This window comes from Acanthochromis polyacanthus, chromosome 10, assembly GCF_021347895.1.
Source record: "Acanthochromis polyacanthus isolate Apoly-LR-REF ecotype Palm Island chromosome 10, KAUST_Apoly_ChrSc, whole genome shotgun sequence".
Classification (NCBI taxonomy): Eukaryota; Metazoa; Chordata; class Actinopteri; family Pomacentridae; genus Acanthochromis; species Acanthochromis polyacanthus.
Window position 1 is genome coordinate 22,439,532 of NC_067122.1, and position 13,955 is coordinate 22,453,486.

At 41.2% G+C, this 13,955-nt stretch overlaps 3 protein-coding genes across 3 annotated transcripts; 1 reads left to right on the plus strand and 2 right to left on the minus strand.

Annotated features, from left to right (window-relative positions):
* Nucleotides 1–2,511: 2,511 nt before the first annotated feature.
* Nucleotides 2,512–4,496, minus strand: si:ch1073-44g3.1 (uncharacterized protein LOC797133 homolog). Its single transcript, XM_022216399.2, has 2 exons — nucleotides 4,250–4,496; nucleotides 2,512–3,978 (listed from the first exon to the last, which is right to left on the minus strand). The coding sequence occupies exon 2, from the start codon at nucleotides 3,973–3,975 to the stop codon at nucleotides 3,307–3,309; it is 669 nt and encodes a 222-aa protein (XP_022072091.1). The 5' UTR covers nucleotides 3,976–3,978; nucleotides 4,250–4,496; the 3' UTR covers nucleotides 2,512–3,306.
* Nucleotides 4,497–4,820: 324 nt separating this feature from the next.
* On the minus strand, nucleotides 4,821–8,140 carry atp5po (ATP synthase peripheral stalk subunit OSCP). Its single transcript, XM_022216400.2, has 7 exons — nucleotides 8,050–8,140; nucleotides 7,717–7,767; nucleotides 7,496–7,606; nucleotides 6,913–7,042; nucleotides 5,481–5,593; nucleotides 5,233–5,319; nucleotides 4,821–5,076 (listed from the first exon to the last, which is right to left on the minus strand). Exons 1-7 carry the CDS (start codon nucleotides 8,074–8,076, stop codon nucleotides 4,966–4,968), a joined length of 630 nt encoding a protein of 209 aa, XP_022072092.1. The 5' UTR covers nucleotides 8,077–8,140; the 3' UTR covers nucleotides 4,821–4,965.
* A 2,179-nt stretch (nucleotides 8,141–10,319) lies between these two features.
* On the plus strand, nucleotides 10,320–13,923 carry LOC110966887 (serine/threonine-protein phosphatase 2A catalytic subunit alpha isoform-like). The gene is made up of 7 exons (XM_022216379.2): nucleotides 10,320–10,756; nucleotides 11,203–11,412; nucleotides 11,924–12,097; nucleotides 12,202–12,291; nucleotides 12,624–12,785; nucleotides 12,908–13,026; nucleotides 13,174–13,923. The coding sequence occupies exons 1-7, from the start codon at nucleotides 10,655–10,657 to the stop codon at nucleotides 13,244–13,246; spliced, it is 930 nt and encodes a 309-aa protein (XP_022072071.1). The 5' UTR covers nucleotides 10,320–10,654; the 3' UTR covers nucleotides 13,247–13,923.
* Nucleotides 13,924–13,955: the final 32 nt, after the last annotated feature.

Below are 13,955 nucleotides of genomic sequence, written 5' to 3' on the forward strand. Positions count from 1 at the left end.
CAAAATGCAGTAACCATTCTGGATGGGAAACAGTGCTCAAAGCTGTCAGAGCCGTGAGGGGAGAAGCCATTCCTGCTCACGTCCTGAAGAGTCTCAAAAGGCTCCAAGTCCTCGTTGCTTGGAGAAGAAGGCACCTGGACCGTTGGTGCCTCAACTCGTCATCATCATCACTGATTGGGCTTGCACAGTGCAGGTGTGTGAGGATAGAGGTCCTCTCTGGGTCAGGTTTGCTGTCCTGCGGCCCTCCTCAGCGCGTTGTAGCCGTGAGACCGGTCGGCTGATTGTACCCCAGCAAAGCAGGTTGTTTGAGGCTGGAAGATGGCAACTGCGTGGCCGATGACTGGTCTAATCCTCGCTTTGACAATGCCACACTGGTTGCCATAGGAAGTGCTCACAAGGCCATTGCGGGGCCTCAGCTCTGGCTGGCTTGAGCCAAACACTGAGCCAACCTTAAGACCCGGTCTGTAAGACTGATTCATGTTGTCATGCCTTTAGCCTGTCAAATAAAAAGAGGCAGGGTCAGATAAGGGAAATGTGCCACTGAAGTTTAAATACAGTCTGTGGGTGTTACTGAGGTGTGTGTAGCCTACTGTATAAGACCAGAAAGCATGCTGACACTGATACATTTCGTAAACAAAATCCAGACAGAAACCTGTGAAAAGAGCACACCAGCCATGGACTGTGCGCACACACACACACACAGAGCAATAAGCCGACATTGCATGGCCTCCATTCCAGAGGCCAGTCGGACGGCGCAAGACAAAACAACCAAAACACAACCGTCCACATATTTCATTCACAAATTATTAGAAAATAGCGCCGCTTTGTCTGCTGATCGCGGTCATGGCGATCGCTGACTCGTACAGTCAATGGAGGAGCGCTGAGGCTGTAGTAGAGGTGGTGACTCTGAGCCATCACAGAAACACTGAGTGGCTCACACAAACAAGCTACAGCCGCACACCGACATAGGAAGCTACTATTAACTCACACAAAAAACAGAGCTGATCGGCACCAAGTTCACCACACACCACCAACACGTGGAAAAACGTGAAAAACTCACCATTTGGAGGTCGGTCACCGTGAAACCAACAGCGGATCTTTGAGAATGTGGCACAAAGCGAGTGTTTTCTCGGTTTGTGAGAGCAGATCTCCACAATCCCAGCTGCAGCAACACTAGTAGTAGGCCAAGGCACAGCTCTCATTCTCGGCACTTCATCGCCTCATCAGCGGCGGCCCTCTGAAGAAAAAAAAAACTGTCACACTAGATACAAAATAACAAGAAAATCCCCTTTACGCTGCAACATCTTACAGCGGCGAAATTCAGAGTGCCATAACCGGTCCCCTAACAGCCACAGCGGCTTATTTACTACATGATTTTTGCCTGCTGTCGAAGTGCCCCCGGTTGTGTTAAAACAAGCCCAGACTGACTGTGTTGGTGAGCAGCAACCAATCGGCACTGCTACCCAACCCCCGTCTGCAGAGGGCCGTGACACTCACCCTACGAACACGAACACACACACACACACAGACGTACACGCACGCACTCAAAAACACACAGGTACGTGCACGTGATTGTGCATCGCATCCAGGTGAAGTTTATAACAGTGACTGGTATATAATATCAGCTTAAATCACTTATGAACGGACAGATTTTTGGACACTCGGCCCAGTTGTGCGCATCTGCCCCATTGTTTAACTCCACTGATTGACCCAGGCCTGTATGCCTGTGTGCAGCAGCAGGGAGATCGACAAAAAAGAGGCGATTGCAGTGCGCTAATAACCACACGGCCTTTCCGCCTGAACCAAACTCCGTGCGCCATGTTGCCTCTGCTCTGCGCACTGCTCTGACATGAGGAAACAGGCCGCTAGGCGCTCAGGAAATAAGATAAAGACGGGGTGAGTCAGGGAGGCTGTGAGCGTGCGTAAAACCGAGGTTTGCCACGATTCCCCGCGGTCGTCTCCCAGCTTGTCCTCATTTAACACCGTGGATTATGTGTAAATCAAAGTGAAACGCATCCAGAGACGCGCAAACTTTACGCACAATAGGCTCGCTGCAGTGGGCCAGCTCTTAAAGACCAAACAAAGACCATCCACGTCCACGCCGAGCTGACAGCAGAGGAGCTTACCTCTCTGTGCAGTGTTTTTTAAACATATGACAGGATTGTTGGCTCAGATCTGCAGGCGGTTCATTTCTCGCACGGTTTATGGTGCGTGATTTTGTAGAAACACCACATAAGACCGAGAGGTAACTTGTCCATGCGCCCTGTGAGATCAGCTCCACAGCGTTTGCATTAAAACACGCCTCTGCTGTCTTTTAAACCAGTGGTTCTATAAAGCACCTGTGTGTAATAACACATCCAAATGCAGGGCTTTAAATGTCAGCACACCTTAATTTAACTAGGTGTAAATAAAGGTATTATTACAAGATGATAATTATTGTCCGGGGACACAAGCCCTCTGGTGTCCGCAGGGAGAAGTACATGCTTTTCGGTTAGACAGAAAACAACTGTGTGAAAAAGACATTTTCTCTTTTATTTTGGTTTCACATACAGAACATTAGCAGTTATTACATATTCCACAAAGCATTTTATGAAGTCATTTTTTCCTCTAACGATCAGCATAACAACATACATGTAAAACTGGAAGTGCTTATCAAGTTTGGGGATGAAAACAGGCTGTTACATGATCAAAACTATATTTACACAGTTCAGAAATAACAAATATTGTGTCCAAAAGGATAATATGCATTGAGTTTTAACAGTTCGAGCTAATAAAAAAATGGATTGAAATGTTCCCATTTTAGATATGACACTGGATTACATCACTAAAATAAAACACATATTAGACAACACATGAAGGACAACCACACATTTACATTTTTATGCTTAGGAAGAAATTGAATTGATTGATTGTTAATGAGTGTAGAAAATGTCACAAGACCTGGGCCGCAGAAATGTTCGAGCAAAGTGAGACAGCATGTCACAAATCAGAGGAACAAACTGCTGTGAGGGAATAAAGAGAACTCTCCAGTGAGGTGTGAACTACAAACTGATAAATACTTTTTTTGTTGCCTATACTGATTGGTATGATTCATTTCTAAGCATGCATCTCTGCCAAACCATCCTTTTAATTCAGTCGTTTATTATGAGAGGATGATGACAAACACTGTACAGTGAAAAGTCAGACGGGGCCATTCTAAATAGAAAAAAGAAGTTCTTTCTGCCAACATGTCAGAAATGTGTTCCTCTGCATCCTCTTGCTCATGCAGCCAAATGCTTTTCCAACACCGGGGAGTCCTCTGCAGAGCTATTCACTGCTTTCATCCACTTTGCCACCGGGCTCACAGAGCTCCCTTTTCTCCATCATGGTGTACGGAAAAGGGGGAACATCACAGTTAGTGAAGTCCAGTTTTTTGGGAACACTGCAGTTGCTAAAGTCAAGTTTCTTGTTGCCGTCAAAACCGAACTCTAGTTTCTTGAGCCGAGAGAGACTCTTGATGCTGCCTGGGGGCCTGCCGGGGCTCACCTTGTATCCTGCTGCTTTGGTGGTTCCTAGGGGCCTGCCCGGGCTGGTTTTGAAACCAGCAGCTCTAGTAGTCCCAAGAGGACGTCCGGTACTCGTCCGGTACCCAGCTGACTTTGTGGTCCCTGACGGCCTTCCTCTCCGCCCTGATTTCACTATGCCCTTCTTTTTCTTTGAGCCCTCGGGTCCCAGAGCCTCACTGCCCCTAATTCTCACCGTCTGTGGCTGGAAGTCAGTCTGGGCATCCTGCAATTGACACGCCATGGCTTTGTGCATTCCCTGTGGCAAAGGGGCAAGGCCGGCAAGGGACAGCTGCAACCCAGGGTTTGTTGAAGAGGGGTAGAATTTGTGGGATTGTGTGCTACATAAATCAAAGTGGCTGGCAGGATGGCAGTCCTCTGCCAGTCCACTCATACAATAGTCACTGCTGCTGCCGGTCACTTGATGCATCATTTTCTGTTGGGGTGCAGAGGAATACAAATATTAGAGAGAAATGCAAAGAGTAAACTGGTAAACATACACCTAAAGAGGCAGTTTTAGGAGCTTACTTTTTGTGGATAAAACAGGCCTTTTAGCGTTGCAACATAAAACACAAGTCATAACAAAACAAGCGGGTTGGAATACATTTATAATATGCAAATAACACGACACGCGCAAAAATAAATCTAAATGCCAACTGCCGACCAATGCTCCACTATTTTAAGAACGTAAAATGAACAGTTCGTACCTCATTTGTTGTTGGAAGCTGGACTGGGAAGGGTTAATGTCGAATCGTATCCATTTCCCTTCTCTGGCAGCAACAACATCTTTGTGAAGGCGCAGCACAAACTGCGCACTGCCGCCTGTTACTGCTGTCTGGAAGCGGGGCTGTGATTTCTGCTGCCTATTTCTTCCACAGTTAATCCTTCACGCAGAGGTTTAGATGAGAGTGGCAGCCATTTTCGCCCGGAAAAAAATTAATAAAACAGCGAACGCCTAACACGCATGCGCACAAAAAGCTTCCAGGAAACGTAAAGCAGAGCCATGTGACGCAATGAGGTTCAGCAACATTAAAATCATATGAAACAAAGAAGTAGCCCGATGAGAAAGCGTAGGCCTCTGATTACAGTGGAACATCTCCAAACTGAAAATACTGCAGCAACTACAAATCATCTAGAACCTTTTGTTACTGTAATCTATCAACCACTGACTATGATGGCAAGCTAATGGGTCTATTTTGCGTTTTTACTGACCACCATTAGGAAATATATGCATACAAATGTGAGTATCGCACAAACCATAAAAGACAACAAAACTCATTCTCCAATTTTTGTAGTTTTTATTAACATCTATATGAATGTGAGCACAAACACTGGATTTATGGAGCAACCACAGTGCTGGAGCAGGTAGCAATATACATTTATAAGCCCGATGGTTGTCTTTTCAAAATTAAGTCCACAGGACTTAAGTTTCCTTGATGAGCTTGGTCAGCTTCTGGATCTTTGTTTTGGTGGACATGTCCACATACTTGTCTCCGATACTGACGATCATGCCACCCAGGATTGAAGGATCAGACTGTGAAGAGGAGACAATTTGAAATGACAGAAGAGTAAAAAAAAAATCATTACATTAATGCGATTTACCATAATAGATACCAGAATAAGTTTAAAATAAAGTTCAACTGTAGAATGGTGATTTTTAGGTTTTTGGGATCATGTATTACAACTGTACCTTTGTTTCCAGCTTGATAGTTTCACCCTTCTGAAGAAAGCCCTTCAGAGCTACTTTCAGGTCAGCAAGGTTTGCTTCATCCAACGGCTGAAACAGACAAACATTCATTGGGTGACTGTACACTACAACAACAGCATAAATCCTGCAATTATTAACTTTATTGATATATATAGTAATAGGGGCTGCTTATATGAGGTGGCCAGTTTTGAAGTGTTGGAATATGTTTCTCATGTCCACCCATTTTATACCTGAGCAGTAGTGACAGAGCAGATGACTTCTCCACGGTGTGCACTCATCATCTTGCTAAAAGCAGTGATAACGTCACCAGTGAGAGTGAGACGACCGTTGTCAGCCAAAACATCTGATGAAACAAAAAACACATATGTTTGAGTAAGATTTGAGCAACATTGTTTTGGTTCGTTACATTATCAACTGATAGTAATGACAGGAAAACTGTGATTTCTTTTGTGTTAAATCAGTTCAAAGTCAACAGATAATATCTGATTTACTCCAGTTCTACTATATATTGTCTTTTCAGTTAAATGGCAAATAGTGACACAAACACTCCAACATTTATTTTTCTTGGTATCAATACTAATCCAGCTTTCCAATGCTGACCAAACCATACGGTTTGTCGGAAAAGCAGCGCAAAGTTTACAACTGGCCAGTTGAAAAGTCATTTTCAAATGTAACAGGACAAAACAAAATGTACAAAGCAGCTGTATAATGCTATTGTAGTCACACTGTGTAAGAATCCATATCTCTTTAGCCAAGAAAGACAAATTAGGAAAAAATTGAATTTTCTGAATTAGACTGCAATAAGATGTTTATTCATTTTTATTTAGACTGTGACTGCTATCTGTAGCAACAGAAATGGTTTTGTGTTTACTGTTCTACCAAGTCTGCTCAATTTGGCATCAACCAAAAAAAAAAAAAAATTAAATAAATATACCTGTTCGAGGCAAGGGAGCCAAAGTTAATACATTTAGGCAGAAATTTCAAAACATTTTATGTTTTTGTTTGTTTCCGACACAGCTGCATTCTACTTTTGAAAGTTACGAAGATTGTAAAATGCGAATAGGTTGCATTAGGGGCTGAACAGTTATCGTTTGTCCAATTATCAGATCCAATATTTAGCATTTTCAGATTTTTATTTTTTTCTCTGCTTCTTACGAACAATTTCCCACACAATATAATAATGCAGTGCCATCTGACAAGTCATTAATAATAGCTAAGCCGAGAGTTTGCCCTATTCCAAATTTTAACACCAAGATTTTGTAGTTTGCTGTATAACAATTTCAAATGTCAGATACGAGTTTTCCTACTTACTAATAATTGGTATTGGCTCTGGAAAAAACCCATGTTGGTCAATTCCCAACTTGCATACTATTTTATAGAAGCAAAATGGAGAAAACAGAAGCATGTAAAACTTGTGTCTCACATTGCTCTGTTTGTAGTACTAGCTTTGGTGTGTGCACGTGGACTATTGTCTTATTATCGTATTATTCACCGTGTTGATAAATGTCATATTTAGTTTGAACCATGACATGCACAAACTACACATACATTTGTAGAACCTACTATGGCCTGCTTAGCTATTATTAAGACAACACCATGCTAACATAGAGGTCAAACACATAGCAGCAGTGGGGTCACTTAGCAATTCTGAAAATCACTCACTGATGAGGTTGACAGTGATGGGTGAAACCTTAGCCTTTGCAAGAGCGTCGTTGAAAGCCTTCTGTTTGAGGTTACGCTTTACATGAGGATTCATCACAACACTGGAAATCTTGGGGTCTTTAATCAGCGCCTGGAAAAACAAGATGGCACACAACAAACACCAATTAAATGTATATACTAGAAGAAACATAGGGTAGGTGATAAGCAGTTTGATTATCATAATTTGGCACTGATCCAATTCTTATACCAGCACTTCAATTTTCAGATATACACATTGAGATATCTTATGATGTCATTGAAATACAAAACAACATTATCCATCACACCTTGACATGAAATATTGATTAAAACACAACTGATATTAACCACTGACATGTACATCATTGAACTGAAATTCGGTACCTGGTCAACTCACTCCCTGGTTAGGGTTAGGTTTAGGGTATTTCAGCTGTCAGTGTAAAAGGATATCATCCATGGATTTCAGCTAGTTATAGGTAAGTAACCTAAGCATATGGAGAGTGACTTTTCTGGGCAGTGAGTTGACCAGTAACCCTGAAATTCAGTGTGTTGCTTTTTGACTTACAGACACTTTCCCTAACTCCTGCTCCACTTGGTCCAGTTTGTTCTGCTTACTGGCAGCTGAGAACAGAGCGGTGGCATATCGGCCCTCGACTCCATACACCTGGATTGGAGGCTAGAAGGACATGCAAAGATATTAAATAAATGCATTGAACGAAATATCCGCTAATCCTGATACAATCCGTTGATGAACGACTGTGCTCTGCGCAATCTGAATGTATTTACCTTAACCAGTTTTGCTGCAGGTCTGATCACAGACGTGCTCAACTGGCGGGCCTAGAAAAGAAAAGATGCACGGCTTTAAAAAAGAGACACAAAAACTGAGCTGGTGAACTTCTAGCACGCTTTGTACCATTAACGTTAAAGACAGCTAGCTAGTAGGCTAACCCGTTAGCAGTCATTCAAGTGCAATGCCTCGTGTGAATTTAAAACACATTTAATTCGTTATTCGTTCACCAGAACGAATAAAATATTTAACATAGGAGCTTAAACTATAGAAATCTCGATTATGTTTATTACACAACGATTAAAATCCGAAAATACAATTGAATGTCTTACCTGCTGTCCTAGCATGAATGCTGCCATTTTCTCCTACAGCTGTCCAGAGTAGAACAACGGACTGCGCATGTGTATTTGAACGGAAGGCGCCCAGCTGTGGGTAATGTAGTTTTTCCGGTGCGGCGCATTCTGACAGAGGCATGCCTTAAATAGACCGTAGTTGTTGTTTTTTTTTATTTTGAAGGTGTTTTAAAGTTCAAAATATTATCTTCCAAGTTATAAAAACTATCAAAAACCTGCTAAAACGAAGTGCTGTATTTTTTTTTAACGATCATACCTCTAGTAGCTCAATCGAATAGGTATTATCTTGGGAGACTGAGTTTAGAAAAAAAAGACATTACCATCATCCTAAATGTATTAATGCTACGTATTATTGTAATCACCTCTGTGAGTTAAAGAATATCATCTTTCAGTTAGGGTACACTATTTTGACAGTGCTGATTAGCATTTAAATGCACACTCAAATGAAAGATCCTCAGTTTATGTGTCTACTATTAGTTAACATTTTTTGGTTGTGTATTTGAGACTCAGAGACTGGCATACGTGAATGAATTCTTTTTGTGTAGTTGTGGCATTTTTTAATTTTATTTTTTGTTTTGTTTTATTTATGTTAAATTTTTTGTTTGTGTTAAATAAAGGACATTTACAAAAATCAAAGAAACAATGAAATTATCTGGATAGATAGATAGATAGATAGATAGATAGATAGATAGATAGATAGATAGATAGATACTGTATTTTGACAAACTATCAATGCTTACAGATATTGTACACTGATAAAACACATTTGCTAATCATTTAGGTATTAAAACCTCTGCAATAGTACATCTCTCATTTAACAAACAGGTGGGCCTCATTTTAGAAATTAGATTTGAATGAAATATCTCTGGAATAAAAATAAAGCATTTGTGAAATTAAGATAAATTTTGGAATGTATATACAATTATTTCCCCCAAACATTATCATATTGATTTTAACAAAAATAAATAAACAAATGCATATGTACATCCAGCAATGAACACTTAGGACAATACACTTAACAACCCAGGTCCAATGACCCCAAAAACTATATAATTCTTTTTTTTTAAAGGAAAAGGTAAATGAGGACATTTAATTCAATAAAATTTGGACATATAATTTGGGATGCAGGTATATCCCAGGTCAGTATGCAAATGCTGGGTGGCTGTTTGACCAGTTTGGACACTGCAAAGGGCCACTCATATTCCTGTAGGTGTTTCCACCATCCGTGCTAAATCTATTCGCTTCAGATAGGCCATGAAGGGGGCCCAGATGTTTTGAAAGAGTGATTGCTTTCCCTTTACGGCATATGTATTTAAGAAAGAAAGAAAAAGTGTCGTCTTCTTCTAAAGGTGGCTGGGTACATGCCCAGTAAGAAGAGCTTTGGGTGTAGTACTATTTGTATGGACAGAATGTCCTGAAAGTGCTCTCTTATGTCTGACCAGTACACTGCCAAATGGTCAAATGTGCTTTTTTACATCCCACATTTACATGTCTGGTATAGCTCTGTTGTATTTATTAAGCTTTTCTGGGGTTATGTATTTTCACATCTGCCAGTTATGTTTTTATTTGTTGTATTAACAATGTATTTAAAAAAATATACATTTTCTTTTAAGGAAATGCTTTTCCTTAAAGGAAATGCCATAACATTTTCCTGGCTGTTCAGAGTTAGCTGTTTTTGTTTGTCTTTACATTACAAATGCAAAATTTTATTGGTATTTTCATGTATTTTCAAAAATGTGGTCAAAAATACATATATAAAAACAAAAATGTAATAAAATAACTTCTTTTGAATTTTACAAGACTAAAGTGGTTTTCACTTGTTCGTTTAAAAATGTGAATAAATGACCAGTACACAATGTGGTCGGTCAGAAACTACACAAAACACAACACAAGGCATCACTTACTGTCTTTTATGCGCAACTTTCAGACCCTATGTCGCCTGTCACAAATGATTTAAGTTGAATTTTATTTTAATTACTGTTACCACCTGTGGCTGGTGACCGTCAAGTGAGATGTTACTGAGCTACTGAGCATCTAGCTAACCTGTAACAGTTTGGGTCCTGTTCCCATCGGTTTCGTCCAGCAGGTGGCAGGTCAGCCGGTTCAACTTTTAAATAACGTTCAGGCAGAAAATATAACAGAGCTAGCAAACAAAAATAAACACTAAAATCCAGCAATACTTTACTACCAGAAATAAAATTAACTTAACATAAAAAATAAATAGCTTGATATGCCCGCTGAGGATGCGATGACGTAGTGTTAAATATGATTTGTTGATGAGCTAGTCTGTGAGATGCTAACGGCTACCTGAGTGACCTTGTTAGTACCTCCACAACATTTTCTGCCTCGTGAACTAAACACTTTTGTCGCCACCAAACTGCAGGGAAGCAGAGCAGCTGGCGCATTGGTTTTCCCTGACAGCACACACACGCATACACACGCACACACACTCGGTGCTTGTGGCCACTGAGCTCGCTTGGACGCATCGTAGCCGGGACACCGAAACGCAACGAAATAGCCAGAGGTCTCCCTGAGGTATTAGATTTAGAAGCTCCTCGGCTCGCTTGCTGACAGCAAAGCAGGCATGGACGACAAGTCTTTTACCAAGGAGTTGGACGGATGGATTGAACAGCTGAATGAGTGCAAGCAGCTCTCCGAGAATCAGGTCAAAGTCCTATGCGAAAAGGTAAGGCTTGCGCAGACGAGTTGTTCAGTACCATACATTAGCATCCTACAAGCTAGCTGAACGTTTCATGCTAACACATCCTGAGCAGAAGGCACATTGCTTAGATATTACATGTGGCCTCGCATTGGAGCACACCATTTGACTGCAGCTGCATGCAGTACATTTCTGAGGGAAAACACTCGTCAAGAAGATGGAGGGGGGACGCCTGCAAATATGTTTTCCCAAGCTACGCCCACTGATGGTACCTCTACACCACAGGAGAGGACTGACACAACCACAGCAAACTCTACGATGATCTGCTGCTGTATGCTGCATAATATGAAAAGTGTTTGCCCTGACTAAGATTTGTTTACAGTGCCTGCCCACTGTGCACTCCCACTCTGCACCACATTGTGCTGAACCTGTTAACCAGCATCTTCTTGTGTTTTCTTGGTTCTCTGCTCCAGGCCAAGGAGATTTTGACAAAAGAGTCCAATGTACAAGAGGTGAGGTGTCCAGTGACGGTCTGCGGAGATGTCCATGGACAGTTTCATGACCTCATGGAGCTGTTTAAGATTGGGGGGAGGTCTCCAGACACTAACTACCTCTTCATGGGAGACTATGTTGACAGAGGCTACTACTCTGTGGAGACAGTCACACTCCTGGTTTCTCTGAAGGTATAAAAAATTACACCTTTCCACCACTGATAATAATGATACATTTGATTTGTATAGCGCTTTTCTGGACAGTGAAAGACACTTTACAGGCAGGAGACAAAAACAAAAGTAATCAAGAGCAGGTTTAAAAGCACAAAACTGTTTACACGATCTTAAAAAGGTGAGTTTTTCTAAAAGTTTTAAATGTGTAGAGGTCTGAGCAGTCTCGCATGTGTAGTGGGAGAGAGTTCCAAAGGGTGGGAGCAGCGACAGAGAAAGCTCTGTCCCCCAGGTTCGGTGGTTGACTCTGGGTTGTGGAGCTAGGAGGTGAGCCATGGAAGATCTGAGTTTGTGGGAGTGAGGCGGTGTGGGGCTGGAGCAGGTCTGTGAGGTTGGGAGGTCTGGTGATGGAGGGCTTTGTGGGTGAGGAGAAAGATTTTGAAATCTATGCAATGCAATGATAAAATAACGACTGACTTTGGACAGAAGGATTATGACTGCATTTTCTGTATAAATGTGTTTTTCTTTGTAGGTAAGGTTCCGAGAACGAATCACAATTCTCAGAGGGAACCATGAGAGCAGACAGATCACACAAGTGTACGGTTTTTATGACGAGTGCTTAAGGAAATATGGAAATGCAAACGTTTGGAAGTACTTCACAGACCTTTTCGACTATCTGCCCCTTACTGCACTGGTAGATAACCAGGTAAGTCTGTGTCCTCAGATGTGTCATAATCAAACACAATAAAACACAGAGTGAGGGACTCACATTTGTTTGTCATTTATTTTCTCCTACTTTTTCTTTTTTAGATTTTCTGCCTCCATGGAGGATTATCACCTTCAATAGACACACTGGAACACATCAGAGCGCTGGATCGCTTGCAGGAGGTTCCTCATGAGGTGCACACAGTCAGCATAAATTCATAATAATTACATATTTGACTGTTTCTCATTTGAAATACTCTCATCACTTATATGGATATTTAGAGATTAATTTTAGGGAATATTCAGGTAAAATGCTTTGCTGTGATCTGTGTAGATGCTGGGTTGTTTTCAACAACTGTACATCTAGTTAATTCTTCCAAACAGGCATATTAATAAAAAATTCATCATGAAGCCTGTAGCTATTGTACAGTATGCTGAAACTCTAACTTTGTCATGTTGAATAAAACTGGCACTTTGATGCACTATACACTAAACTAAACCACACTGATGTTTCCTCCATGTTTTAGGGTCCAATGTGTGACTTGTTATGGTCAGACCCAGATGACCGTGGTGGCTGGGGCATCTCTCCCCGTGGTGCTGGTTACACATTCGGACAGGACATTTCTGAGACTTTCAACCATGCAAACGGCCTAACTTTGGTTTCAAGAGCCCACCAGCTGGTGATGGAGGTACTCATGACTTTGTTTACTTGCTGAAAGTAATTCTGTTTTCTCCTTGGCAAAGCTGCAGCTGTACCTTTGATATATTGTGACTTTAAAGTTGGTAACATGCAACAAATCTCTTGATGCAGGGCTATAATTGGTGCCACGACCGCAATGTAGTGACAATTTTCAGTGCACCAAACTACTGTTATCGTTGTGGAAACCAGGCAGCAATCATGGAACTTGATGACACATTGAAATACTCCTTGTAAGTAAAGTTTTATCTATTTATATTTATAATTATTTTTACTATCCCTCCTGACACTTTCTTTAAAAATACTTATCATAATTTGGTAATACGTGATAATTATCCTAAATGTGAGCTGACGAGGGGTCCTTCTCTTTGTTTTCTCAGCCTACAGTTTGACCCTGCACCACGCAGAGGAGAGCCCCATGTGACGCGGCGTACGCCCGACTATTTCCTGTAAAGATCACTGGTGAGAATGGTAACAGGCTGCACAGAGGCTCCAGAAAACAAGCATTCAAGCCTTCAAAATTGTGTGCCATAATCACATAAAATGGAAACTGTCACATCTAGCTAAACACCACCGTCCTTTTCAACTTTTTTCTCTCTGTGCATGATGTTTTAACTGCTAAAAACGATTGCTCTACTATGAACTATACTGTTGTAATACCTGCTGGTTTGTCAGGCAATGAACTAATGCTGAGAATAATGACTAAATGTTAGTAATCTTTGTATTAGGGTGTTAATGATGACCACAGTGTGTTGCCATATTCAGTATATAAGCTGCATCTTTCACTTGGCATGGCCTCAGAGCAAAAGTTGCAGTAAATAAAACGTGAACTCTTCTTTTTTGTAACTGAAGCGCCACTGTTATTTATTTTGTGAGGTGATGGGGGTTCAACGTCAGAAATGTCCTCTTTGCACTTTTGTATTTGATTTTTATCACATGGCACTGACAGACGATGTTCTTTTTATACCCCCTTGTAGTGGAAGTAGCCCTTTCTTCTGCCGTCTCTTATGGGAGTTGATGTAATTCATTCAAGTAGGCAATACTGTTCAAAATGACATCAGATGTAAAAGAAATAACTCAATGTTTTGCAGACACAGCTGTACAAAATAAAGACTGAAGTTGCTTCGTCATTTGCTTCCCGTAGGACCAGTTTGTGGTATTA

Coding starts and splice junctions, on each gene's coding strand:
- si:ch1073-44g3.1 (XM_022216399.2), bottom strand. CDS start 3,975: ATGATGCATCAAGTGACCGGCAGCAGCAGTGACTATTGTATGAGTGGA.
- LOC110966887 (XM_022216379.2), top strand. CDS start 10,655: ATGGACGACAAGTCTTTTACCAAGGAGTTGGACGGATGGATTGAACAG. Junction 12,292..12,623: donor TGCAGGAGGTTCCTCATGAG/GTGCACACAGTC, acceptor TCCATGTTTTAG/GGTCCAATGTGTGACTTGTT. Junction 12,786..12,907: donor CCCACCAGCTGGTGATGGAG/GTACTCATGACT, acceptor CTCTTGATGCAG/GGCTATAATTGGTGCCACGA.
- atp5po (XM_022216400.2), bottom strand. CDS start 8,076: ATGGCAGCATTCATGCTAGGACAGCAG. Junction 7,607..7,716: donor CTGCAGCAAAACTGGTTAAG/GTAAATACATTC, acceptor ATGTCCTTCTAG/CCTCCAATCCAGGTGTATGG. Junction 5,077..5,232: donor CTATCAAGCTGGAAACAAAG/GTACAGTTGTAA, acceptor TCCTCTTCACAG/TCTGATCCTTCAATCCTGGG.